Here is a 26,456-nt window from a genome sequence, read left to right as displayed (position 1 = left end):
ATATGATCATGTGATCAACAAGTATTCATTGAATTCTATGAATACACCTTTGTAGACCTCTGGTGTTTGAGTTCTCCCTTACTCATCCCACAATAATACTCTGACTCATATCTCAGATATCCTCCCCGAAAATTTTCATGACACTATGGTTAAGAAGCAACATGCAACTGCCCACAGTATGAGAAACCAACAGACACATAAAATTTTGCTGAAGGTCATTCAAAAACAGCTGCAGCAGTATATTGACAGGGAACTGCCAGATATTCAGGCTGGTTTCAGAAGAGGACGTGGAACCAGGGATATCATTGCTGATGTCAGATGGATCCTGGCTGAAAGCAGAGAATACCAGAAGAATGTTACGTGTGTTTTATTGACTATGCAAAGGCATTTGACTGTGTGGATCGTAACAAACTATGGATAATATTGTGAAGAATGGGAATTCCAGAACACTTAATTGTGCTCATGAGGAACCTTTACATAGATCAAGAGGCAGTTGTTCGGACAGAACAAGGGGATACTGATTGGTTTAAAATCAGGAAAGGTGTGCCTCAGGGTTGTATTCTTTCACCATACCTATTTAATCTATATGCTGAGCAAATAATCCAAGAAACTGGACTATATGAAGAAGAACGGGGCATCAGGATTGGAGGAAGACTCATTAACAACCTGCATTATGCAGATGACACAACCTTGCTTGCTGAAAGTGAAGAGACTTGAAGCACTTACTAATGAAGATCAAAGACCACAGCCTTCAGTATGGATTGCACCTCAACATAAAGAAAACAAAAATCCTCACAACTGGACCAATGGGCAACATCATGATAAATGGAGAAAAGATTGAAGTGGTCAAGGATCTCATTTTACTTGGATCCACAATCAACAGCCATGGAAGCAGCAGTCAAGAAATCAAAAGATGCACTGCACTGGGTAAATCTGCTGCAAAGGAACTCTTTAAAGTGTTGAAGAGCAAAGATGTCACCTTGAAGACTAAGGTGCACCTGACCGAAGCCATGGTATTTTCAATTGCATCATATGCATGTGAAAGCTGGACAATGAATAAGGAAGACTGAAGAAGAACTGATGCCTTTGAATTGTGGTGCTGGCGAAGGATATTGAATATACCATGGACTGCCAGAAGAACTCTGTCCCATAGGGTCGCTATGAGTCGGAATCTACTCGACGGCACTGGGTGGGCCAGAAGAACGAAGAAATCTGTCTTGGAAGAAGTACAACCAGAATGCTCCTTAGAAGCAAGGATGGCGAGACTGCATCTTACATACTTAGGACATGTTGTCAGGAGAGATCAGTCTCTGGAGAAGGACATTATGCTTGGCAAAGTACAGGGTCTGCAGAAAAGAGGAAGATCCTCAAAGAGATGGATTGACACAGTGGCTGCAACAATGGGGTCAAGCATAACAACGATTATAAGGATGGCGCAGGACCGGGCAGTGTTTCGTTCTGTTGTGCATACGGTCGCTATGAGTCGGAACCGACTTGACAGCACCTAACGACAACAACAAATGGTTAAGAATACACCAAAATAACATTTTATTAGGCAAATTCCATATCATAAGCTAAAAGAAAACAGAACAAAAGGAAAGAAATTCAGTTGAACAGACATCTATTGAGTGGAGTTGATATATAAACCATTCTTTATTAATTCATTTATTAAGTTCCAGCACTGACAATGCAAAACAAACATGGTTCCTTTTCTCACGTAATTTATAGACTGGTGTAGGACAAAAACAAACCAGTAATAGGTAATTGCAACCCGGTGTGATAAGTGCTTTGATGGGAGCAATCCATGATGTGACAGGAACACATGGCGTGACACCTAACCCAGGCTGGGTGCCATGGAAACTTCCGAGGAAGCAAAGAAGCAGGAAAGCAACTAAAATTTTCGAAGGGGGATCCTAGATGAGACTAATCAACATAGGTTTAATATCCTGAGGCTCCATGATTGTAAACCATTCTTCAGAGTAAGAATGGGAGTAGTCTTTCCAAAGACTCCCATTTGAAAAAGATTATAGTAATTGAGAGACTGTACAAAAAAAATGGCAGCTTAAAGGTGGTGAAAATAAAGACAGTTGAATGATGTAGGAGTAGGATACACACAAAGTTTTAAGAAAGCTAATTTTTTTTTTAAAGAGAAATAGTTTGAGAAATACTCCTACTGTTTGATGATTAACTAAATTAAGTTCTTTCCTTCGTTCAGTATGTGCCAAATTAACCCATGACCACTCTCATCCACTGTCTACTGTCTACTAGGAAAAGAAAATAGCAGGATGATTGCAAATCTCAGCAGACATCCAATGCACAGAGAAATTTACCGAATCTCTCAAAAAATGAAAATATTGTAATTAAACCTATTAAGGGACTGATTGAACTAGTAATTTCATATAATAAAATACTTTCATTAAATGTCACTTAACTGCCAAATTAGGACTGTGGAGCTCAGAATTCAACTTGTTCCAACATCTGGAGCAATACTCACTATTGATAATCATGATTCATGGAATGATTCCCTCTAATTTGTTTTATTATGCAGCACATATAATTAGAACTACTGAAAACAAATGTCTAAGGGTATTTAGTTAAGGAAACACTGTAAAAATAGTTGATTGTACGCAATTAACAGCTCAAAAGAAATTACTTTTTCCAACAATTTTAAGCTATTTACAAAACTAGCTAAATGTACAATCTGTACGTCATAAATAAATTTTGACAGGTGAGAACAGTTTAAAGTTCTTGCCTGATTATTTATGTTTTCTTCATGTAACGTAATAATACAAAAAAAAAAAAAAAAGGAAAGATGACCAACAAGATAAGGATGTTACATAAAATAATAAACTTGGTGTTATGGATTGAATTGTGTACCCCCCTCATATGTATTAGAATACTAACTCCTATACCTGTGGAGAAAAGCCCTGGTAGCCCAGTGGTTAAAGTGCTCAGCTGCGCAATGAAAGGTGGGCAGCTCAAACCCACCAGTGGCTCCACGGGAGAAAGATGTGGCACTCTGCTTCCATAAAATTACAGCCTTGGAAACCCTACGCGGCAGCTCTACTCTGCCCTGTAGGGTCACTATGGATTGCCAGGTATATGTTGTATATCTGGATATAATCCCACTTGGAAATGACGTCATGCTTGTTTTGTTAATTAATGTGGCCATATCACTGTAGGGTGTGTCTTAAACCCAATCACTTCTGAAATATAAAAAAGAGTAGATTAGACACACAGAAGCAAGAGAAGCACAGATGGGGAAGACAGATGCCATGCCACATGAAGACTGTCAAGGAACCAAGGAACAGAAAATGAAAAGAGACGAGCACCATTCCCAAAAGCCAGCAGACAGAAAGCCTTCCCCTAGAGCCAGTGCCCTGAATTTGGACTTCTAGCCTCCTAAATTGTGAGAAAATAAAATTCTGTTCCTTAAAGCCACCCATTTGTGGTATTTCTGTTACAGCAGCACTAAGAAACTAAGACACTTAAGTATAGAAGCAAAATGGATCAGAATTTAATTTATATTCATTTAAATGTCTGTTGTTGTTGTGTAGATTCTGACTCACAGCAATCTTATATGACAGAATAGAACCGCCCCATAGGATTTCCTAGGCTGTAATCTTTGTGGGAGATGATCCACAAGTCTTTTCTCCTGCTTAGCAGCTGGTGGGTTTTCAGTTAGTAGCTGAGTGCTTAACCACTGCACCACCACAACTCCTTTTTAAATATCAACTATGTGTCAAAGGAAACCCTGGTGGTGAAGTGGCTAAGTGCTACAGCTGTTAACCAAAGGATCAGCAGTTCGAATCTGCCAGGAACTCCCTGGAAACTATAGGGCAGTTCTACTCTGTCCTATAGAGTTGCTATGAGTTGGAATTGACTCGATGGCAATGGGTTTGGGTTTGTTATTTTGTTCATTTTATGTGCCAAAAGGAGCCCTGGTGGCTCAGTGGTTAAGAGCTCGGGCTGCTAACCAAAAGGTCAGTAGTTTGAATCTACCAGCCTCTGGGACAGTTCTTCTCTGTCCTATAGAGTCTCTATGAGTCGATATCATCTGGATGGCAACGGGTCTGGTTTTTGGTTTTATGTGCCAAAAATTGAAATTATAAAGATGAACAAAACACAGATGTGTCATCAAGCTTAGAGTCTATATTATATCTATATTACATAATGGTAGCTGGGCTACCATTTCCTCAGGGCTTAGCACTGGGTGTTGCTAAATGCTTTACACACATGGCATCAATTGCTAGGTGTCTTAGTCATCTAGTGCTGCTATAATGGAAATACCACAAACAGATGGCTTTAAACCAAACTGCTTTAACAAAGAGAAATTTATTTTCTCACAGTCTAGTAGGCTAGAAGAAACTCTGGTGGCATAGTACTTAGGTGCTATAGCTGCTAACCAAAAGGTCAGCACCTCGAATCTACCACGTGCTCCTTGGAAACTGTATGGGATAGTTGTACTCGTTCCTATAGGGTGGCTATGAGTCGGAATCAACTCTACAGCAACGGGTTTTTTTGATGTTTTTGGTAGGCTAGAAGTCCAAATTCAGGGCATCAGTTCCAGGGGAAGGCTTTCTCTGTCAGCCTTCCTCATCAATCTTCCCCCAGACTAGGTGCTTCTCCATGCAGGGACCCAGGGCCCAAAGGACACGCTCTGCTCCCAGTAGTGCTTTCTTGGTGCTATGCAGTCCCCTCTCTCTGCTAGCTTCCCTTTCCTTTTCATCTCTTGAGAGAGAAAAGGTGGTGCAGGCCACAACCCAGGGAAACTCCCTTTGTATTAGATCAGTGATATGACCTGGGTAAGGGCGTTATAATCCCACTCTAATCCTCTTAACATAAAATTACAATCACAAAATGGAGGACAACCACGCAATACTGGGAATCATAGCTTAACCAAGCTGACACCTATTTTGGGGGGACACAATTCAATCCACGACACTAGGTACCCCAGTTTTTTTTCTTCTGAAGAGGAGACCAAGAGGCAGAGATGTGAAAACTTGCCCAGGTGCACTGCTACAAGATTTTATCCCAAGTTAGTTTGACTTCCACAGACCATGCTCTTAACCTACTAGGATATTATTACTAGGATATTACAATTAAAGCATATTGGATGTCAGGCAACAAAGATAACAGGATGTGATCTGATAGCTGCTTTCTCTTCATCATATATAAATCCTGTTTCTTCGTTATGCTTACATATTAAAAAATTAAATGTTTAATAAATTTAATCCTTAAAGTAATTATTTTTTTCTAAGATTTACTATTTTATTTGGCACTCTGCAAAATCAACTATACATAGACTAATCAATAACCTTGCTCACTGACCAGGTGGAGAATTAGGTTTTTGTTTCATTCTTTTTTACCATAGCCTACTGCAGTATCATTACATTTGCTAATTAATTGCTTTCAGCACATGATTTCCATTTAATAACTAAAATTATATCACATTTTTAACTTTTAGACCTTTCATCTTCTAACTTTACCTCAGAAAACTGATTGTCATTTTTATGGTAATGTTTTTACCTAATTCATTAATCTTTTTACTAAAGGAAAATGAAATGTTTCAAAAATAGCTTAATCAAGTATAAAATCTCTGATCTACTTTCAAGAAACATTATTTTTTCCCTCATGATACAGTCATCCTTCTTTCCTTTCAATATATTTAGTCTCATGGAAACTTTAAAAGTAGAACTTCGTTTTGATATTAACCCAATTCTAGCTTCTTGACTTGAATGGAATTAACTTTATTGATAGTCTTTTTTTTTTTTTAAGCTTCTATCCCTTTCTGATTACCATATGTTTGAAATCAGCATTCTCGAGTAGCTTACAAAAGATGGCATAAATAATTAATGCTAAAATAATAATGACAAGTTTGTTAAGATACTGTTTCAAAAGCTTTGTTGGTAGGGAGAGAAGAGGAAGAGAGAAAAGGATGCTAGGAAGAGAAACACAAAAAGAGCCAGAAATGCATGTATTTGACGTGGATTCACTTACTTGCTAAATTCTTTATTCACATACTTTTAAATAGAAATTGCAGTGTAATTTCATCAAAGCACAAACATATTAAATGGCATACTCACTATATATACCCGGAGACCAATTCATAAAATGATGAAACAGAATAAATGCCAAGCAGTAACAGAATCTATAATATTTCTAAAGGTATGGTCATGGAGTTAATGGTTTTCCATTGCAAGACTAAACTCCTTTGTTGCTCTTTTAAAAAATATTTTGTGGGCCCTTCCATTTTGTTTAGTCTAGTTTTCAGAATCAATGAGAGCCCTATAGGAGAAAATTGAAGGTGTTATTGAGCAATATAATGCACAACACAAATGACTTGGGAAATGCACTAGAATATAGCCTTTGGAACATACGAAACAGAATCTTTAAATACCGTATTAGCTATTGTTGGCAAAGCAGTAAATGCAGTGGCTCTACTTGCCAGGCAAAAAAATAATTTCAGAAATGCAAACAAACATCTTTTCACTGAAAGTTAAACACTCCTGTAGAAATTAAAGATTTGCCACATTCTGAGACAGTCACTTTTTCAATACAAAATAGCAGCAGTGTTTGAAAGCAGTCATGCAAGCAGCCTTTCTCAACGCTGCTCTTTTAATCCATGTAGTTCCTATCAATATTAACCTCTTACAGAAATTCTTGTACAATATATTGAACTTTCTTGACTAGAAGTGTCACTGTAGCTGTTAGTCATCCCTATAATGTATTTTGCAATCAGCTAAATCATCAAAGTATTTTTTAACAATGAACAGTTAAGAAGTGACAGATCTACTTTCTTGTTCACAACTGCTTATCAGAGAATAGATATCACATATGTTTTCCAGGTGCTTCCTATAGTTAGGATACCTTCACAGCAGCCGCTCATGAAAGATAAGGTCATAAAAGAGATGAAAAATGTGTGAGCTTCATACACTTATGGTTTTATCATCAGACAAGATAGCTTTGGTTAAAGGACTGTAACAGTCAAAAACAGAAAACTGCAGCTCATATTGAAGGGAGAGAACATTTAACTTTAGGATGCAGGTTGTGTTTGCTTTGCCTAATAGCCTTACAGTCTTGTTTGGTTTAAAACAATTGTTTGGTTACGGATTATCCAAACAAAAGTGTCGTGTTAAATTTACTCTGCGCTGCCAAATTACAGACATGGTTGTATCTCTGGACACAAAAACAAAATTATGCAATTGGTACACCTTTATGTCAATACCTAAAGGGAAATCTAAGCATTTCAACTGTTGAAGAAGAACAGGTCCATTATAATTACATGGATTCTTATAGTGTCTGACTCCAGTCTCCCTTTGACTTACTACATTCTTAAAATGAAGGGCTTTGCCATATTCTGGATAGTCATATTCAGTAAACAATTATTTAAACAAATGCATGTGATTTCCTTACAGCTTATTTGAAGTTTTCCTTAATATGTCATTATTTTGACAAAAGTCTTCGTCAGATCCCACAATATAAAAGATTTCAAAGATCAAAATAGTAGAAGCAGCATTAACTTGATTACAAATGTTCAGATCCCCGATGAGAAAACAATCCTGAAAAGGTTGATAACAGAGTTCCAGGGCTGAGTCTGTTATTTGGAGAAGAAACTTAATCTCCACAGGCAATGACTGACTACTATATTTGTGGTATTTTATCATAGCTAGTAAGGAAAAAATTATTGAAAAGGTTTATGGTCACCGCATCATATAAACATCACAATTAAAGTGTTGATAAGCCAGAAGAAAGAACAATGATTTATAAATTCTTTCTACAGTATTGAACTTATTCCTGCTGTCAATTTCATTTTCCATGCAAAAAGGATTTAATCCACTGAAAATATGGGTTATAAGGGAAATTTTCACATAAGTTAGGGCAAATTCTTAGCAGTATGTCATTCAAGAATTTTTACTTATTATTTCACTCAAAGAGTAACTGAAAGGGTCAAATATATAAGCAAGAGTGAAAAATAGGATATCCTACTTTAAAAGATGTTTCAAAAATGTATTTAAAGTTTATGTTTAAATCTATTTTTTCTCATGCTCTCTACCTCCCCTCAAAAAAAAAAACAAAACAAAATTACCTCACAGCAACTAATATCTTTCAATCCAGAGAAGGATTCCAGATAAATAAGGTAATTTTTGTCCCAATAAAGAGGATACTCTGAACTATAATTTACTTACTAACAGATCTATTGTTCTGCCATTAAGAAACAACTGCCCCTTCAGTCTTTAAACTATTCCTCAGTCTTCAAAAGGCCAGCATTCACTCCAAGAAATCATCATTATCACCATCAACGAGTAAAGCCAAATCTCACAGTCTCTGAAATTCCCTCCCCAACAAACCAACCTAATTTACACAGAAAGACCAAATCAATTTGCGAAGATATTTGAATATCACTTTCTATATAATCTCACTGTTTATTCTTCCTTTTAATAACATGATCCATTCCAGAGAGGCTACCTCCCCCATAATTCTTTTAAGAATATAATTCATAAGCAATCACTCATTACTCTGGTGCTTCATCACTACATTCTAATTTACTCATTATAAATGGGGCTTCATTCAGTCCATACCTCCAACATGCTAAGGCTGGGGAAGCTGCCAATGGAGAGTGCACATTATGGGACAGGAACTAACAAAGACTTCAGTCCATATCTGATTGCTCTAAATACAGCACAGTTTAAGCATCCTAATGATGAATGACTCAGAGCTCACAAATAACCACCAGTTAACCAGTTGCTATGGAGTCAGTTCCAACTCATGGCAATCCCATCAGAGTAGAACTGTGCTCTGTAGAGTTTTCAATGGCTAATTTTTCAGAACTAGATCACCAGGTCTTTCTTCTGAGGTGTCCCTGGCTAGACACAAACTGCTAATCTTTCAGTTAGCGTTTGTGCCACTCTTACGTCTCCTCATAAATCCTGTGTTTTCTACTACCAAACCAATGAGATTATACCATACTCTTCCGTTTTTTCTCTCTACTATATACCACAGGAAGAAGAATGGGACATCAGGATTGGAGAAAGACTCATCAACAACCTGCATTAGGCAGATGACACAACCTTGCTTTCTTAAAGAAAACTTGATGCACTTACTGATGAAAATCAAAGACCACAGCCTTCCGTATGAATTACACCACAACATAAATAAAAAATCCTCACAACTGGACCAACAATGATAAATGGAGAAAAGATTGAAATTGTCAAGGATTTTATTTTACCTAGATTCCCAATCAACACCCATGGAAGCACCAGTCAAGAAATCAAAAGACACATTGCACTGGGAAAATCTGCTGCAAGAGACTTCCTTAGAGCATTAAAAAGCAAATATGTCACTTTAAGGACTAAGGTGTGCCTGACTCAAGCCATAGTGTTTTCAATTGCCTTATATGAATGCGAAAGGCCGGCAATGAATAAAAAAGACCAAAGAAAAACTGATGCCTTTGAGTTATGGTGTTGGCGAAGAATGTTGTACATACCCTGGACCGCCAAAAGAACGAATAAATCTGTCTTGGAAGAAGAACAGCCAGAATGCTCCTTAGAAGGGAGGATGGCGAAACTTTGTCTCACATACTTTGGACATGTTATCAGGAGGGACCAGTCCCTGAAGGACATCATGCTTGGTAAAGTGTGAGGTCAACAAAGGAGAGGAAGACCTTTAACAAGATGGACTGATACAGTGGTTGTAACAATGGACTCAAGCATAACAATGATCATGAGGATGGTGCAGGACAAGGCAGTGTTTCATTCTGCTATACACAGGGTTGCTGTGAGTCGGAACTGACTCAATGTTACCTAACAACAACAGCAACAACACTATGGTTTACGGGAAGCCCAGATTTGCATTTAATGCTCCAGCTTTTAAGATATTTGTCTTTCTCTTGCATGCTTCCTCTTCTTATTCCTTCCTGTCTTTAGCCTTATAATCATTGTCCTTCATGGTCTCTATGGCCCATGCCTATCTCTGCAGGGTGACTCACATTACAGTCCCCCATTGCTCATCAGGTTCTTGCCAACCACATGCAGTTCCCTCTGCCTGGAACTGTATTACTTCTTTTCACCTGATCATGCCTATGCAGCATTAGTTCCCAGCTCAAGTGTCACATTCTTAAGGACATTTTTCATGAGCTTCCTCACTAGGTTAAACAACCCTGTATGATTTGTGTGATTATTTAAGTGTGTCTTCCACACTAAAATATAAATTCTAAGATGGCCAGAACTTCCCCTGTGTTTACTCACCACATTGACAGCATCTCTCACAACATCTGTTGTATAGTAGGTGGTCAATAAATATTTACCAGATTGAATAAAGCATACATGGTGAACGCATTGCTTACCATAATTTTTGAGTCAATAATACTCCAGATAATCAAGCAAAGACAAAAACTATGCCCTTTCCATAACCTGAAAATCCTCTACAATAATAGAATTTACAGGCAGACATGTGGCCACATGATAATGAAGACCACATTTCCCAGTCTTTCTTGTAGTAAGGTGTAACGCTCCATAAGACTAAGTTCTGGATAATGAAATGTAAGCTAGAGAATCTTGTAGCAGTTCTCACTGAGCCTAATTCTAATAAGTTTCCACATCTGTGACCCCCCCCAAAAAAATTCTAGGTAATCCCTGTCCTTTCTAACTCAGGTCCATATCTAGCTTCCAACACCAGTGACAATCCCAAGTATATTACCAAGACACCTCCTCAGACCCTTTTTACCACAGCACCTCTTCCCTCTGCGCCAACAAGAGCTCCTTGGCTGCTGGTGTTAACAGAAGGAAAACATAGATAGCAACCATAACAACTTGCAGACATTCAGAAATGTGGGGGGAATTCTTTCCCTCCCTGCTTCAAGTTTTAACCCAGTACTTTCAGAACCAGACTTTTCATGACTACCTGTGGTCTTTTTAGGCTCAAGACAACTTCAAAAGAAAATAACCAAACCCACTGCTGTCGAGTTGATTCCAACTCATAGCAGCCCTACAGGACAGAGTAGAACTGCACCATAGAGTTTCCAAGGAGCACCTGGCAGACTCGAACTGACGACCTCTTGGTTAAGCAGCCGTAGCACTTAACCACTATGCCACCAGGGTTTCCTCAAAAGATAATAGGTTTGGAAACTCAGATTATCTACTGTAAATACAAGAACATTTTAGGAATCTTATTCAAGGTTATCCAACAGAGCAGGAAGTTGAAACCAACCTTACCATCCTTGATCATTTTTATCTCCTGTAAGATCATTCGTATTTACTTTTAGGTACTAAAACGGGTAGATTCAGGCATTGTGGGCCTGAAGTTTATACAATTTGGGGAGCTTTCTTTAATAAGAAGAATAAAAATTTATGAGTACAAATTTACATGCAGGGCCTTGGAAGGAGTCTGCACAAGCAAAGCGTTCTGAAGCTTAAGCTTCATTAACCTCATATAAAATCTGCCTTTGAGTAGCAACCATGGCAAATGCCAAAACTACCTTGCTGCTCAAACAAATGGTACTGCTCAAATGGCTCAGGCGTTCATTCACAACCCATTGTCAAACTAGCCCTAGAATTCTAAACCAACAAAGTTTATTTGCATTAAAGTTTCAGAATTGTCAAACACTACTTAGGATTGTCTTGGCTTTATTGTTTGATACAAAAATATCTAAATAAGCAATTGCTAAATAAACTGAAGGTGAATGAGTTGATCTAATATTTATTTGCCAATGAAGAGTCTGGAGATAAGATATTATTCATTATACAGAAGCTATCAAAACTAATTGCTTTTATTAATAATCCTATTCTCCAGCATGTTCACAACACAACTGCCACTATTACAGAGAAAACAGACTTTTTTTTTCCTAAACTGGGTTTTTCTTAGGGCATAAGCTATTTTCCCTGTCCATTTTTTTTTTTTTTTCGGTAGCACTCCATATTTTTATAAAACAGATGTTTCTTGTTGTAAGTTGCTGTATTTTGGTATTCCTGTTCATAGTCAGCCACTAAGAAAGGATTAAGGAACACAGGACATGAAGATTAAATGAGACACATACATGCTAGAAGTTTCTATACTAAAATGATGCATACCACAATAAAGGAGCTTGAGGATAAACACCGCTTCCTTAATCAGCCCAACCTCAACAGTATCTCCACCCCCTCTATCTATTCCCTGGTCTCACTTGTGCATACATCTTCCTTCCCTTACCAGATTACTGCATTTTTAAGAAATGAGAACATCCTTTGTATATTCCTCTTTCTGCCTCTATACATGGGTGGTCATGTTCATGCACTCACACATATTCATGTGTACACAACCAGAAACAAGGAACAAACAGGTTCTCAGCATTGGTTAGTCTGGACCATAATCTGTGCTCAAAAATAAATACAGCTTATTTTAGACCCAAAATAAAGTGTCTTGGGCTAATTCTATGGCAAACGAGAAATTACACCAAATCTCATTGTTAAACAGGCAGGAGGGCCACATGTTTTCTATATCCCATACTGCAGATTTCTACCTTGATAAATCTATATCTTCAAAAATAATCCTTAAAAAAACTTTCCCTGTCACTGTCAGAAAAATATAATCACATCCTGCTGTCTGTGCAATTCCGCTTCCCATCTCTGCTTGTGCATAAGATTCCGTAAGATACAGCCACTGTCAAGTTTCAGAACAGTTCCTTGTCTAATCTCTACCTCTCCAGATCTTTGATACAGAACCTGTTAGAATGTGCTGCTGACTTTTCCAGTCCTTATGTTTATCTCACTTCCACTCTTACCATCTGCTATACTGCACTTCCTTCAGAAAAATGAACAGTTTGCACAGTGCCCAGAGCTTTCCCTGAAAACAATGCCCTCTTCCCTCTTCCTTCCTTCCTTTCTCTGCTTTTTCTTTGGTCTTATTTTGTGTCAGGGTCAAATGGTTTTTAAGAGTTCACTCTGCAAACATTTCTACTGGGCTGAAATTCCTATCCAAATAGTTTTGGTGATTTGTCAACATTCCAGCCATTTATTGCTGGCTTTTGTCCAGTGCACACATTTTGGTGTGTCTGCTGTTATTTGGAACTACCTGAAAACAACATCCTAAGAAACAGGCAGTGAGAAATTGTGGCTGACTTCATGCCACCAAAACTGGGTGACATAAGCATCCAGTGCCATCGTTAAAAGCTGTTGCCGTCAAGTCGATTCCGACTCATAGCGACCAGTAAGGATAATTAATCCAAAGAGTTTTAATATAGCCCTTTTATTATATCAAAAATGCCAGCTCTACATACTATAAACCTGTTTATATTGGTATTTTTTAAAAAAGGTACCCCCCCAGGAGAATATATTTTAAATCCACTCCTAATTTATTTACTTCTTCAGCCTTTTTGTTTAAATCTTTTATACTACATACCCTTATTCTTAACTGATGCTTCATGTTTACTAAGTGTATGTTAGAGAATGCCAAGTTAAAGATACCTTGATAAAGTGAGTTTTGTACTTCAGATGTCCTGCCTTCTTCAGAAGCGTTCAACTCCTTCTTTAAGATTTATATAATAATGGACATCAGAAAACAAAAATTAGTTCTCTAGTTTTATGAAGTACCAGTAACCCAAGTTTTAATTCAGTATTGACATTTAGCAGTTTTGTGACTTTGGCCAAGTTCCTGAACCTCTGAAAGCTACAGGAGAAATTAGCATCTACCCTGCTGGATGGTAAACTGATTAAAGTTGATATATCTACGGCAAGATGTCTGACTTTCAGTGCAGTCAGCAAATGAAAGTTGTTACTACCATTATTATAATTATTATAATTGGTACACAGTCTCAATGCCAATCCCAGGAATCTTCCTGAACTACAATAAGAAACAGCAATCAGCATTTGTTATCAGTATTTACTTCATTGGTATAACACATTCAGTTACTTTTATTCGACCTTTTAAGTACAAGAGCAAAAGTGACTGGCTTTATTACTATAATTAAGTTCATCATATCACAGCTTCCTACAGTTCCCTTTACAGGTTTCACATTTAGTTCTACCAGAGAAAAAGATTATCCCATCAGGTAACAGATGAAGAACGCTTTAATACTGCCTGTTGCTTCTAAAAAAGAACAAAAACATTGTGAGACATTTCACATACTGACAAGAATTTATGAAATTTATATTAGAAGATTAAGAACTTCAAAAACCTTACTTGATTTAAGCCTAAAAAATAAAATGCAGAACCAAGACTAGTCTTCAATCATTTATGATGGCTAAAAAGTAAACAGAGGACATGGCTACTTCCAAAGGATCATTTTCTCTAGAATGCCAACATTTTATCTCAAATCATAATGTGATCACAGGATTGTTGAGTACATTAATTCCAAATGATTAAAACAAATTAGCTTTCCCGGCTTCCCCGATGCTATTCATAGTTACAAGTTAAGAGTTTGTAGAGGTAAATTACCGGCAAACATGAACTGTTACATATTTTTTAAAGTTTGAGCAAAATGTAAATTTAAAAAACTGACTTTTAATTTGAAACAACTATTTATATAATTAAAAATTTGTCAAAATTAACCCCTTCAAGATACATGAGCCCTTTGTTCAACCCAATACATCAATGGGAAAAGGTGGTAATTGTTGTTGTTAGGCACCATCGAGTTGGTTCCAACTCAAAACCACCCCATGTAAACGGAACGAAACACTGCCCGATCTTGCACCATCCTCACAATCGTTGTTATGTCTGAGCCCATTGTTGCAGCCATTGTGCGAATCCATCTCGTTAGGAGTGTTACTCTTTTTTGATGACCGTCTACTTTACCATGTATGATGTCCTTCTCCAGGGACTGGTCCTTCCTGATAACATGTCCAAAATACCTGAGACAAAATCTTGCCATCCTTGCTTGTAAGGAGCTTTCTGGCTGTATACTTCTCCCAAGACAGATTTGTTCATTCTTCTGGCAGTCCATGGTATATTCAATAGTAAAAAGGGGGCTTGTAAATAAGTAGCTCTCCTTTACATTACTCAGCCAAAAGGAATGATTAATTATTTCAATGTCTAAATTAAAAGTAAAAAAGTCAGTCAATCATGCTGATGTTCCCTAACATCCAGAGGTTAGCTTTATACAAATAAAATGCCAAGAGATTAAATAAAAATTCTTACTGTTGTTCTGGCTTTCAGTATCGTAAGGAAAACAACAAACCTACACTAAATCTTACAGGTCAAAAAAACCTTGTACTTTCAAAAATCTTAAAAATAAAACCAAAAGAGCAATTTCTCTAAATGATAAAATCTGTTCTTTTTAACTCATTTTCCATTTTTATTACTGACAACACTGATGCTGACATGAAATAACTATATAACTTACACAGGCAAATATTCCTCAACACCTTGTTTATTCACATAAAACAATGAAATATACTTTACTGAAATATGAGATTATTTCAGAAATTATAATTAGATAAACTACTTATTTTGTCAAGTTTTAATGTGTCTCACAAAAGATCTTTAGCAGGCTGCACAGTTTAAATCTGTTTGTGAAAACAGAAAGAGCAGTTAATTTAGTCTTAACATGAAAAAAGTACTATATATGATCACATAACATAAAGTCAGTTACTGTAATTTTGTTGTAATCAAAGAACTGTTATGATAATATATATATCTGGGATCAGAGATGGGCGAGCAGACAAAGCTTTATCTAACCCTTAGAAATAGAACACTGGGCCATGGACAAAATTTGTATACCTTCTGGTGCCACCAAAACCAAGACAGTGCTTACTCTCTTTTAAAAACAGATTTTCTTCAAATTCTCCCTCATTTTCCAACACTGGAGTTTAAGAAAAAAATCCAATCTTATCCCAAAGAAGAATTTTAAGATGACTATAAAAGTGGTACCACAACATCATAAGATTCTTTTTATTTCAATATCATGAGATGAAAATACAAGGACAGTATTATAGTCTCTATATCTATCTTCTAAAAAGAATTACATTCCATCTTGCATTGTTGGATGACTTATATAAGAAAATTTCAATGACTTTAAAATAAATTAAAAAAATAAAAAAGAAGTACTGTATGCAGGAAAACAGAGGGTTTGCCAAGGAACAATAATGTCATGCGGAGGGAGGGGGCGGTGGCGGAGAAGGAAAGGGAGGTCCGTGCCAAGCAAAGCTGGGGGCTGTTCAATCAGCCCTATCAGTGCTCCATCAGTGTCTCTACTCCAGCCAAATCCAGAGAAAACAAGGAGTCAAAGATTCAGGTCAATAAGCTTATAGGTGATTTGCACAAACAGTTCCTCCAGCAAGGTAAAAAACAAAGTCATATTGGCTTTTCTTTTTTATTCCTTCTCTTTGAACTCCCTGGTCCAAACACACCTTGGAAATGTCAATGTTATATGCAAGAATTTAAAGAGCTGAGCTTCTTAATCCCGTTAAGAAAAAAAGGAACAAAGTTGCCTGTAAAGATCTCCTTCCTTATTGAACTCAAAGTCATCACAGTAGAGCTGCCTTATGCGGATTCTGATTCCAGTTGGCCAAACATCAGACGAGGTAAAAACATGTCATTAAAGGCATAACTGAGGAGGAAAGAAACCATATTGATTGAAAAGAATTTCTGAAATATTGCTAAATAGATCTGAACTAAACAGAAATTAAAAAAATAAAAAGAATAGTAAATAAAATAGCACGAATGACACTGATCGAATGAGAACAAGTAGTTACTAACCCACAGCAAAAATTTGCTTTAAGGGTGCAGTTTTTTTCTTCTTCTTGGTATTGAGGGTCTAGATAACATTTTTGTTGCTTTACTTTAGCATGGACTGGGGTGGAGAATAAACGTCAATAATCCAGGCTTAGGTTTGTTACAGTGCAAGGGGAAATATGGCTTCCCCTCAGTTAATTCTTAATTTTGAAACAAAGCTACAAAACTACACAAACTGATAAAGAGAAAGGAAGAACGAGAAAGAGAAATTGAGATTTCAGTGTGTCCAGCAATCTGCTGGAAAAAATAGTTAAGCATTATGATGAAACTAGTTCAGAATCTCATGTCTCCTACCATTTTTCTTCCTAATCAAATGATGTGGAAAGATACAGAAGACACACACCCAACTCATTGTGGAAGGGAGCAGAGTTACTCATATCATCCTCAAACATCCCCAAACCGCTGTTCTGGAAACTACATTAATGAGCTACAGATGGAGTCTCATCAAGCCCTTGGCTAAAGGGACAATTCTGATTGGGGTTATCTGTATTTCCTGACAGCTTTCCCAATTTACCTGCTTTAATTTCCTGCTTTAGCCTTTCCTTTCTATAGGTTTCCTTTCTTCTCTAGGCATACACAAACTAAGTCTGTTGTGGCCACGCCTCTTCTCCCAGTTGTATCTCAAAACTCTTCTCTGTGGCTTTCGAAAAACACAACTTCTCTTCACAATCCCGTTCCCTGCATCTTCCACAGTGGTGGGTATCTAACAGGTTCCTAGAGCAGCAAGTTCCACAGGTATGGCTTCACAGGTATGTTTCCACCTCTTCTGCTATCCAAGCTCTCTGCTGTCCTCTTCTGGCTTCCTACAACGCTAGCCCCATAGGCACAGTGCACTTGACTGAGTACTGGAAGCTCACCCCCTTTCTGCAGGCCTCTGCTCAAAGCTCACCTTCCCTGATCATGCTTTATACAATATCATGCACATACACACACATACAATGTCACTCTATCACCTTACATCTCTGTTTTGTTTTTCTTCATAGTGCTTAGTATCACCCAACAACTGTTGGTTTGATTATTTATTATCTGGGCCCTCCTAGCAAGAGAACAGTGATTGACTTTTGTCACTGCTGCATCCTTAGCACCAAAAAGAGGGTCTGGAACGTAGCAGATGCTTAATATATGGGTTGAGGTGTGCTTAATTTGATCTGTTGAACAGAGTTGGAAGGGTCTCCCAACTTAATTTGTTCATGTTTGCTTTTTGTTTGTTATTAGTTATTTCTTGGTCTACAGCTAAATTTAAGCTGAGTAACTCAGGTTTTACTCTATTTCCTTCAATATGCTTTACGTTTTTCTATACTAAAAAAAGTTACTTTGGTCAGCTATTCTAGAATTTGGTGAGAATGTCCATTGTTACACTATATTTGTTTCCTTATTTTACGGATTTCCACCATGCCTTCTTTTTTCCAACTTTCTTACTTCCTAATTGAAGAACCCTGATTTTAGTTCCTCTCTCTAGGGTACGCACCTCACCCAATGATTACTCTTGCCATTCTCCACATCTAGATACTAGGACTGGGACAAAAAAAAAAAAAAAATCAAAGGTCCTCCAAAATCCACACTGATGACAATCATTTTCCCTTTCTGCCTTTGTTCAGGGTGAAAGTCATCAGGTAACAGTTTTTAAGGACCCTCAGTAAGATTTCCATATAATAATTGATAACTTAAAGTTCTCTGACACACTTACTTGGCAGTTTTTTTTTTTTTTTTAATAGTACTACATTATACTAGCCACAGTGACATTCATTCAACACTTTTCTTCCTATTCAATATCCTATGACATTCTCCTGGAATGTATCCCAAAACATGTTATTTTACTTCAGTCATCAACACACTTGAATATTTCAGTGAGAAAACCCTACTCCATATAATTAATAATAGTCAAACCATTTTAGAACTGCTTCATGCCAACCCTACTATGAAACTTATTGTCTCTGAGTTTATTCTAGAATTGCTAACATATAAAAAAAAAGTTCCCACCTGCCAGCAGTGACATAACCTAAAAGCGCTAAATGTGGCTTTGCAGACCACCTATATTTCAAGTTATATTAATTTTCTTAGTCCTAAACCCACATTGGTACACTTCCTTGTTTACTATATAAATCAGAAGAAAGGCAGAAAAATTCATTGGTGCACATAATTCAGGACCACAGGAAATGTGTAGCACTTATGGACCCCAGTCTTCATGTCTTCGTCATCTGTAAATTCAAGGAAATAATTCTTGCTTGTTTCCTTCCTCTCAGAGATACTGTAAGGCAAGATGCCAAATGATCTAAACTCATTTCACAAAAAGAGGGCAGTGTAAATTGAAAATATTGCTTTTATATTTTGCTAACATTTTTTAAATCTAAGAGTTTCAAAGCAAGTTCGAAATAGCCTCTTTTTATAAGCATAGTTCATTTCATTTCAATAACGAAAATAGGGACGTGAAATGTGCAACTAAACCAAAGTAAAAAGAAAACTGAATAGCATTGTCAGGTTCAAACTGTAGGCCTGCCATCATAACAACGGTTCATAAAAGGTGATCTCCACTCTCAAAAGTAAGTATGTATATTTTAGATTCATAAGATTCAGAAATTTACTCATTTAAAGCCAACTTTAATATCTAAGCAACATTTTTGACAAGTCTATTGAATCTTATATTAGGGGAGTGATTTAGGACATATTTAATCACATGCTTTATAATGACAGGCAATTTTACTAATATTAATAAATACTTTGAGACTAATAGAAAAACCTAGCATTTAACAAGAAAATAGAAAATATCAGTGGGAGGTCAAGAAAAATTCTACAATAATAAGTAAGGAATCATTCTAAACACTAAAAATATTTTGAATTATATAGAAGCTCCATTTCAAATGATGTAGGAAATTTTACCTCTGATAAGCTATCTCTTCACAGAGGTACAAACAGTAGAGGGCTTGTTTTCTTTTTTATTTAATAAAAAGGAAATTTACAATGGCATATTAGTGTTCTATACAAACACAGGTGCTAAAATACAAATGAAGATATGTAGTAATCATACGTGTCTCCTCCGTACTTCCCCTGAAGACGCGTCCAAACGATTTGTTTGGAAATCTTAAGATTTTCTAGTCATGATTTTGTGATTTGAGGTTTTAAACGAACTACCCTTTTTTTAGTAAGTAAAAACACTTTATATTCGACTTTTTTTTTTTTTTTAAACCCTGGAATCCACTAAAGCAACTAGGTTATTGCTAGATTTTGCAACTAAAGGCAAAGAAACTTTCAAAAAAAATGCGATTCATTTTCCTGTACATATTGATAATTTTTAAGTTGTAATAAGTAGTTTAAAATACGTGCAAAAAGTCTGTTTTATCAATGAACCCAAGTTAAAAGTACTTTTCTTCAGAGGTACATTCTCTCCTCAAACATGATACTGACATTGTTAAACATTTAAATATTTTTATGCTTTTTATGGCCAACCTCTTCACCTCCCCACAACTGGCAATAAAACATAATTGTGTGTCACTGAGACTATATGGGAATTTCTACAGAAAGATTAGTTTCTAATTTTCCAAACAGAAAATTCTCTCTTTCCGTCGTAGCTAATCAATTTATGTTAAAAATGGATGGTATCATTTGTATGCATGGGAAAGCTGGACAATGAATAAAGAAGACAAAAGAATTGGCACCTTTGAATTGTGGTGTTGGAGAAGAATACTGAATATACCACGGACTACCAGAAGAACAAACAAATCGGTCTTGGAAGAAGTACAACCAGAACGCTCCTCAGAAGCAAGGATAGTGAGACTATGTCTCACATGCTTTGGACATGTTATCAGGAAGGATCACTCACTAGAGAAAGACATCATGCTTGGTAAAGTAGAAGGTCGGCAAAAAAAAACAAAGACCCTCAACAAGATGGATTGACACAGTGACTGCAACAATGGGCACAAGCATAGCAACAATTATGAGGATGGCACAGGACCAGGCAGTGTTTCATTCTGTTGTGCATAGGGTCGCTATGAGTCGGAATCGACTCGATGGCACCTAACAAAAACAACATCCCTTGTATGAACTCAAAAGGATACAATCTCTATCAAAGACTTGCCTCTCTTTCATACCAGTTCCTAACAACTTCAGTGGGAATTCTCTGTCCTCACATTCAATGAGCATAAAATAATGAAACTCTTTGCCTATTAAATAAAGCCATAGTAATTTGAAACAGGAATCTTAGCATTTTCCCTGAAAACCACCATGTGAAAATAAGAATTCTCATTCCTACCTATTATGACCTTCTAGTTTCAAACTCAAAATTAAGAAATTATTTTAAACATATATAATACAGTATATAACATTAAATATCAATTATACATTATTTAATGTGTTCGCTGTATTATGTACAATATTATTTTGATATATTTGATTTTTTTTTAATTTCCACCTATTCATCAGTTAATATAGTAGCTACTAAGTAATGTTCTTGACAATTGCAATTCAGTGACTTTTTTTCTTGGTGTCTAAGGCCTGTCACTTTTCATGAGTTAGAATTCTAATTAATGTAGACGGAGGTTAGTGTTTTGAGACCACAGTTACATCATCATGAAAGCATCTGCAATAAGATTATTTTCTTCCAAGAAATGACTTAGAAACGTGGAGCTCTACACTCTTTCATTAAACATAGCCTTTAACCAGTGTTCACCCCAAGATGTAAAATATACCTATCAATATTGCCTCCCTAGACTGATAAATTAAGAAAAAAATCTAAATCCTACACTTACTCTTTTAACTACGAGAGCAAGAAGAATAAGTGGTACCTTCTAAATATGGGTTTCTTTTCTTAATCGCAATACCAAAACATAAGTAAAGTACAATGCACAGACGGATGTATTTCTTGACAAAGGAGGAAAACGTTGTCTTCAAACATAGATTTAAAAACTCTATTTCCAGGCAGCTCTTATATATATTGCTTGTATTTGCTGTATCATTGAGAAATGGTTCTCACATCCAGAAAAACTAGGGAAACTACTTATATAGCCTGAAATCTGAGTCAACACTAAGAAAGAAGGACTATTCTGTCCCTACTTTCTCATTTTCAACCAAAAGTCTCTGATGTGGGAGACGAGAACCAGGTTACAAGGCCAATTTGAGACATACAGGAGTTAACGGTAAAGACAGTTTTTTGAACCACAGTATGTATGGCAGGTGCTGCTGTGGCCATTCCATTCCTAGTCAGGTGGTGGGTTCTACAGACCACAGGGATGGGGGCTGGCTGACTTCTTTTGTATCGAACACACTATCAACTGTAGAAAGTCATGTTGGAATTTTAAATAAATATGCATCAAATGTATATAGCTACAATCACAGACAGACATATAGAGACAGACACACAAACTCACAGACACACTCTCGGTCACGCCCTCCAGGAAGCCGCTGTGGTGAAATCACCCAAAGCAGTTGTTCTGAACCAAGCCAGTAACGCCAACACTTGTGCTAGAAAACCCACCTCATTTACACAGACAATAAAATCAAATGCAAAATAAATAAAAAGACGCATGAGAAACTTTAAACTGGCTTTTGGAAAAAAAAGGTCACCTGACTCCAAATCATGGTGGGAAATAAGCTGAGATATATTTTCTTAGGTGGTTCTTCAATTATAACGTTAGTATGTCAATAGAACATCTAGATTAGAGAAATAATATGCATTTAATTATTTGAGTATATCTAAAAAGCACCATCCTCAGGCATTGTAGGTCAAAGTCAAACACATAAGGCATTTACTTTTCAAAAGGAGAGAGACAGAATGTTGGGCAGGGACTCTTATCTGTCCCATGCAATGCATATACCCAACTCCTAATACAGTACCTCGTAAGAAATTGACATACAATAAGTATCTGTTGAAAGAATGAATGAATAAATAATAAACAACAAATGTATTATAGTTAATTGGTCAACCAACCTGAAAATATTCATAGTTAATTGGCCAACCAACTTGAAGATTTTGTTTAAATATACAAAATGACTTGCTACTAAAGTAGAATTTCACCTTTGTTCCCTCAAAATAACATTTTATGTTTAAAGAATTCTGCACATATTTTCAGACTGTCAAATTTTATGTCAGCACTTTGAGTGCATTTTTTAAAACTTCACAAAATCAGTTGAGTAATGGGCTCACATATTTCATCCAACCATCAACAATTACCTTTGTTACAAAAGTATTCCACTTCTTCACAGCTCAGATTTTCAGGGCGGAACTCTGTGGAAAAGCTTTCCTCCAATGGAAAGTCCCCTTTTGAGATGAGGTCTGTTTCCTCTGACGGACACTCTTCTTCTTCCTCTTCAATGGCATCTTCAAGCGGCCCTTGAAAAAGAATCAGGGACACTGTACCACAAATATCCAAGGAGAAATGAAATAATATCCTTAAGTATGGTCTTTTCGATTACAGTGGTGAGGAAAATGTATTCTATGAATAGATCAAGGTGAATAAGTGAGGGGACTCACAGAAGATAATGTTACATTCATATTCACAGGAAACACTGACCTATGATGAGAAGAAAAAGGAAATCAGAAGTTACCTCATTGAGGCAACTCTATCTCCATTCCTTCTCTACCCCACCCCACAACCCAAAACTCATTTTTTGATTCTCTCCTGAAGAGCAAAACTGTGCACTTTATGTTCATTTGTTAGAATTAACTGCCTGGTAAAGAGTACAAGTCTCTTTTACACCATTATACAATTTTACCTGAGATTTTAATAAAGATTTAAAGTAATTGAATGCATTTTAATTGAACTGAGATTTTAATAAAGTCTATAATTTTAAAAATCCATCTTAAGACTGGGTTCTGAGAAAAGATTTCATTATACGTGTTTGAAGCTTGAAGAAAAATTACATATTTCTCTCCCTGATGAAAGCATAACCCTATTCATAATTAATTGAATTTTTTCTGAAATGAAAAGTAGTTTTCTAATGAAAAAATGTAATTTGTATTTATGTGATACTTTCTCAGTAATAAAAATACAACTCCCTTAGACTGAAAGAGAGTGAGGTGCACTACATTAACGGACCTATTTTATTGAAAGGAAAGGGAGGGATGGAGTTGTTCAGAAGGATCTGAAGCAGACTACGAGGGAATTGCGCACGACTGATTGTGAATTTCTGACTGCCTCTAAAGAATCAAAGTATTGGACTCATTTTGCTAAGTAGAAGCCTGCACTTGCTCCTAAAGAAGTAATGTGGCATTTTATCCAAAGAACACAATTATGGTAATTTGTACTAATTGTCACTCATGTCAGCAGTCTCATCGGACAGGCTAAATACTTAAAAGCTGAGGCTGTCTCTTTCTCTTACTTCTTAGAAATGTGTCTGGAAATTCTCAAGGCCAAAGGAGAAATCTTATAATTTAAAATAATGCATATATTACTATATATATATATTTTTTAAGTAGTAAGTTTGTAAAAATTTTATACATACACAAATTCATAGGCAAATAAGAATAAATATATATAGTACAGCAGTGTATCTGGTGTTATCCCAAAAGTAAGTTTCCAGAGGACTAAATTCATATGGCACGTCGGCACTGACAGAATTAGGTGCATGGATGTAAATTAAGGGACCTCCAAGTAAAAATATTTTTATGAAGTTTATCCTTTGTAAATTTATTTTTCCTTTTTTTCAAATCAACAAATGTTGAGGAGAAGAGGCTGCACTGATTCCAAGCACTCTGACAGTGTGTTTTCTTACAGAATCCTTACGCTGATGCAGATACAGGGTTAAGAGAGCCACGGATTGATTCTATTTTTGCGCATAGCATATTCCAAAGTCATGGACCACACCTTAGTTTCATCTTATATTAATTACTCCAAGTTTAAAATTGACAATCTATCACCTTTTAGAACAATTATGTCACATAGCAGACAGGCAAGGAATTAATAAAACAGTATTAATGTAAAATATAATAATTAATGCATCTTATCTGATTATATTAATACCAGAAGATAATTTGATGATTAATTCTGAGTTTAATGAGAAATATAATAGAATATTTTCCTTACTTTTTTTTTTTTTTTTTCCAAACAAATGACTTTATAATAACAAGTTTGGTCAAAATGTGAAGCCATTTCATTTTTATTCCATATAGGAATTTCAAAGCACATCCTTGTGTGAACTTTAAAATAACCCACTGAAGTAGATGTGGGAGTTATTATGATTTTTATTTTACAGATACTGAAAGTGAAGCCCAGGATGTTATTTAACCAGAATAAGGTTACGAGCTAGTAAGTGAAAGGGTTGAAGTAAACACTCAAGATTTTTTTTAATAAAATTTTTTTAATATCATATTACTATGCAAACCATTCTTTAGCAGTAATAAATGCATTCCTTCCAAAATAAAACTATTAAAAATAGGTAACTCCTAAACACAAAATCTTCAGAAAATGGTTCACTCACAGTAATATAATTATTTATTCATAGCTGCTTAAGGATCTACTCTTTAAAAATGAAGAAATCGCTTGCTGCTCTTCTCAGATTATTGAAAGTTAATCAAAATTTTACTCCCCCCATAAGAAGACCAGGCAGATCTTCTTGTAGACTTTGCCAAAAATAAAATAATAGCTTAGTAATTCTTATTTATATAATTTAGACCCACACTGAATCAGTCTGTAAAGGAACTGCTTTAACGTCAGTTATAGCAGAAATGACAAGTATGGCTCCTTTTGGAATGTAAGTTCTGAGTTTTGCTAACAAAAAATAAAGCTCTAATTATAAAATATTTCTTGTAAAATGTTTTAAATAATCATATATATTTTAGTGATTTTTTTTTAATTTCTGGATTCTCTTTGGTTATAAAAGCCAATATATCATAAAGAGAATGCATGCATATTGGAAAAAATAAAATTACTACTAATAAAAATGCTTTTTAAAAATGTTCTGAGTATACCTCTTAACATATTCAGAAGGTTTGATTAAGGAAAGTATATAATTGAATAATTATTTAAAATACTCAATGATTTAACCAATTGGTTCCTATACCAATAATACCAAATTCAAACTAAGTAATTTTCTTAAAAATTTAACAGAAAAGCTCATGTGAAAGAATACAAAACCACAAAGCATCAGTTTATGCTTAGCAAATCTCCAAGGAAGTCAAGATATGCTGGTATATACATATGCATAGCCACACACATATACATATATGACTTAAAACTTTCATTTATCAAAGTTTATGGTGTATCTTCATTGATAGTATACTATTTTATATTCCAGCAGCTGTTTCATCTTATGTGTTGACTATCACTTTGCCACTCCAACCTGACGTAACTAAATATAAAAGCACCTGTTCTCAAAAGCAAACTTCAAAAACTCAAATGAAAGGTAAAATATTCTTGAGCTCACTGTTCAAAATACAAGATCTCACTGTTCCTATTTAGAACAGACCACTAGAAGGAGGTTTAATGGCCAATTTATATTTCTCTTCTCTTAAAGCAAGTGTCAGATTTATATAATTACTGTACTTTATAAGGTGAAATTATTAACCATTTCTTTAGCCATGCTATCGAATCAGGCTCCGGGAAAAGGTTTCTATTAAAATGCACAGTATTTACGGTTTAAGATCAGATCTCACTCTACTCTCTATATTACATGTTTCTTTAACAAGAAAGCCTTACAAATAATCGGTGGCCATAAGCTAACATTTTAAAAGGGTAAGAGACACTTGAAGCACAAGTACAATTAATAAATAGCACCAATGAAGGAGAAATGATGGCACCTCCTGTGTATGGATTAGTGGGCAC

General features: G+C 35.9%; 1 protein-coding gene across 1 annotated transcript in view; it reads right to left on the bottom strand.

Annotated features, from left to right (window-relative positions):
* The window catches only part of ZFPM2 (zinc finger protein, FOG family member 2), a 530,223-nt gene that overhangs the window by 389,772 nt on the left and 113,995 nt on the right, over window positions 1-26,456 (bottom strand). Inside the window, exon 2 of the mRNA XM_010588444.3 lies at window positions 22,868-23,026. Within this exon, the coding sequence (XP_010586746.1) occupies window positions 22,868-23,026 (159 nt within the window). The remainder of the gene's footprint in view (window positions 1-22,867; window positions 23,027-26,456) is intronic.

Source organism: Loxodonta africana, chromosome 14 (genome assembly GCF_030014295.1).
Source record: "Loxodonta africana isolate mLoxAfr1 chromosome 14, mLoxAfr1.hap2, whole genome shotgun sequence".
Lineage (NCBI taxonomy): Eukaryota > Metazoa > Chordata > Mammalia > Proboscidea > Elephantidae > Loxodonta > Loxodonta africana.
This window is presented reverse-complemented; position numbering and strand designations above follow the sequence as displayed.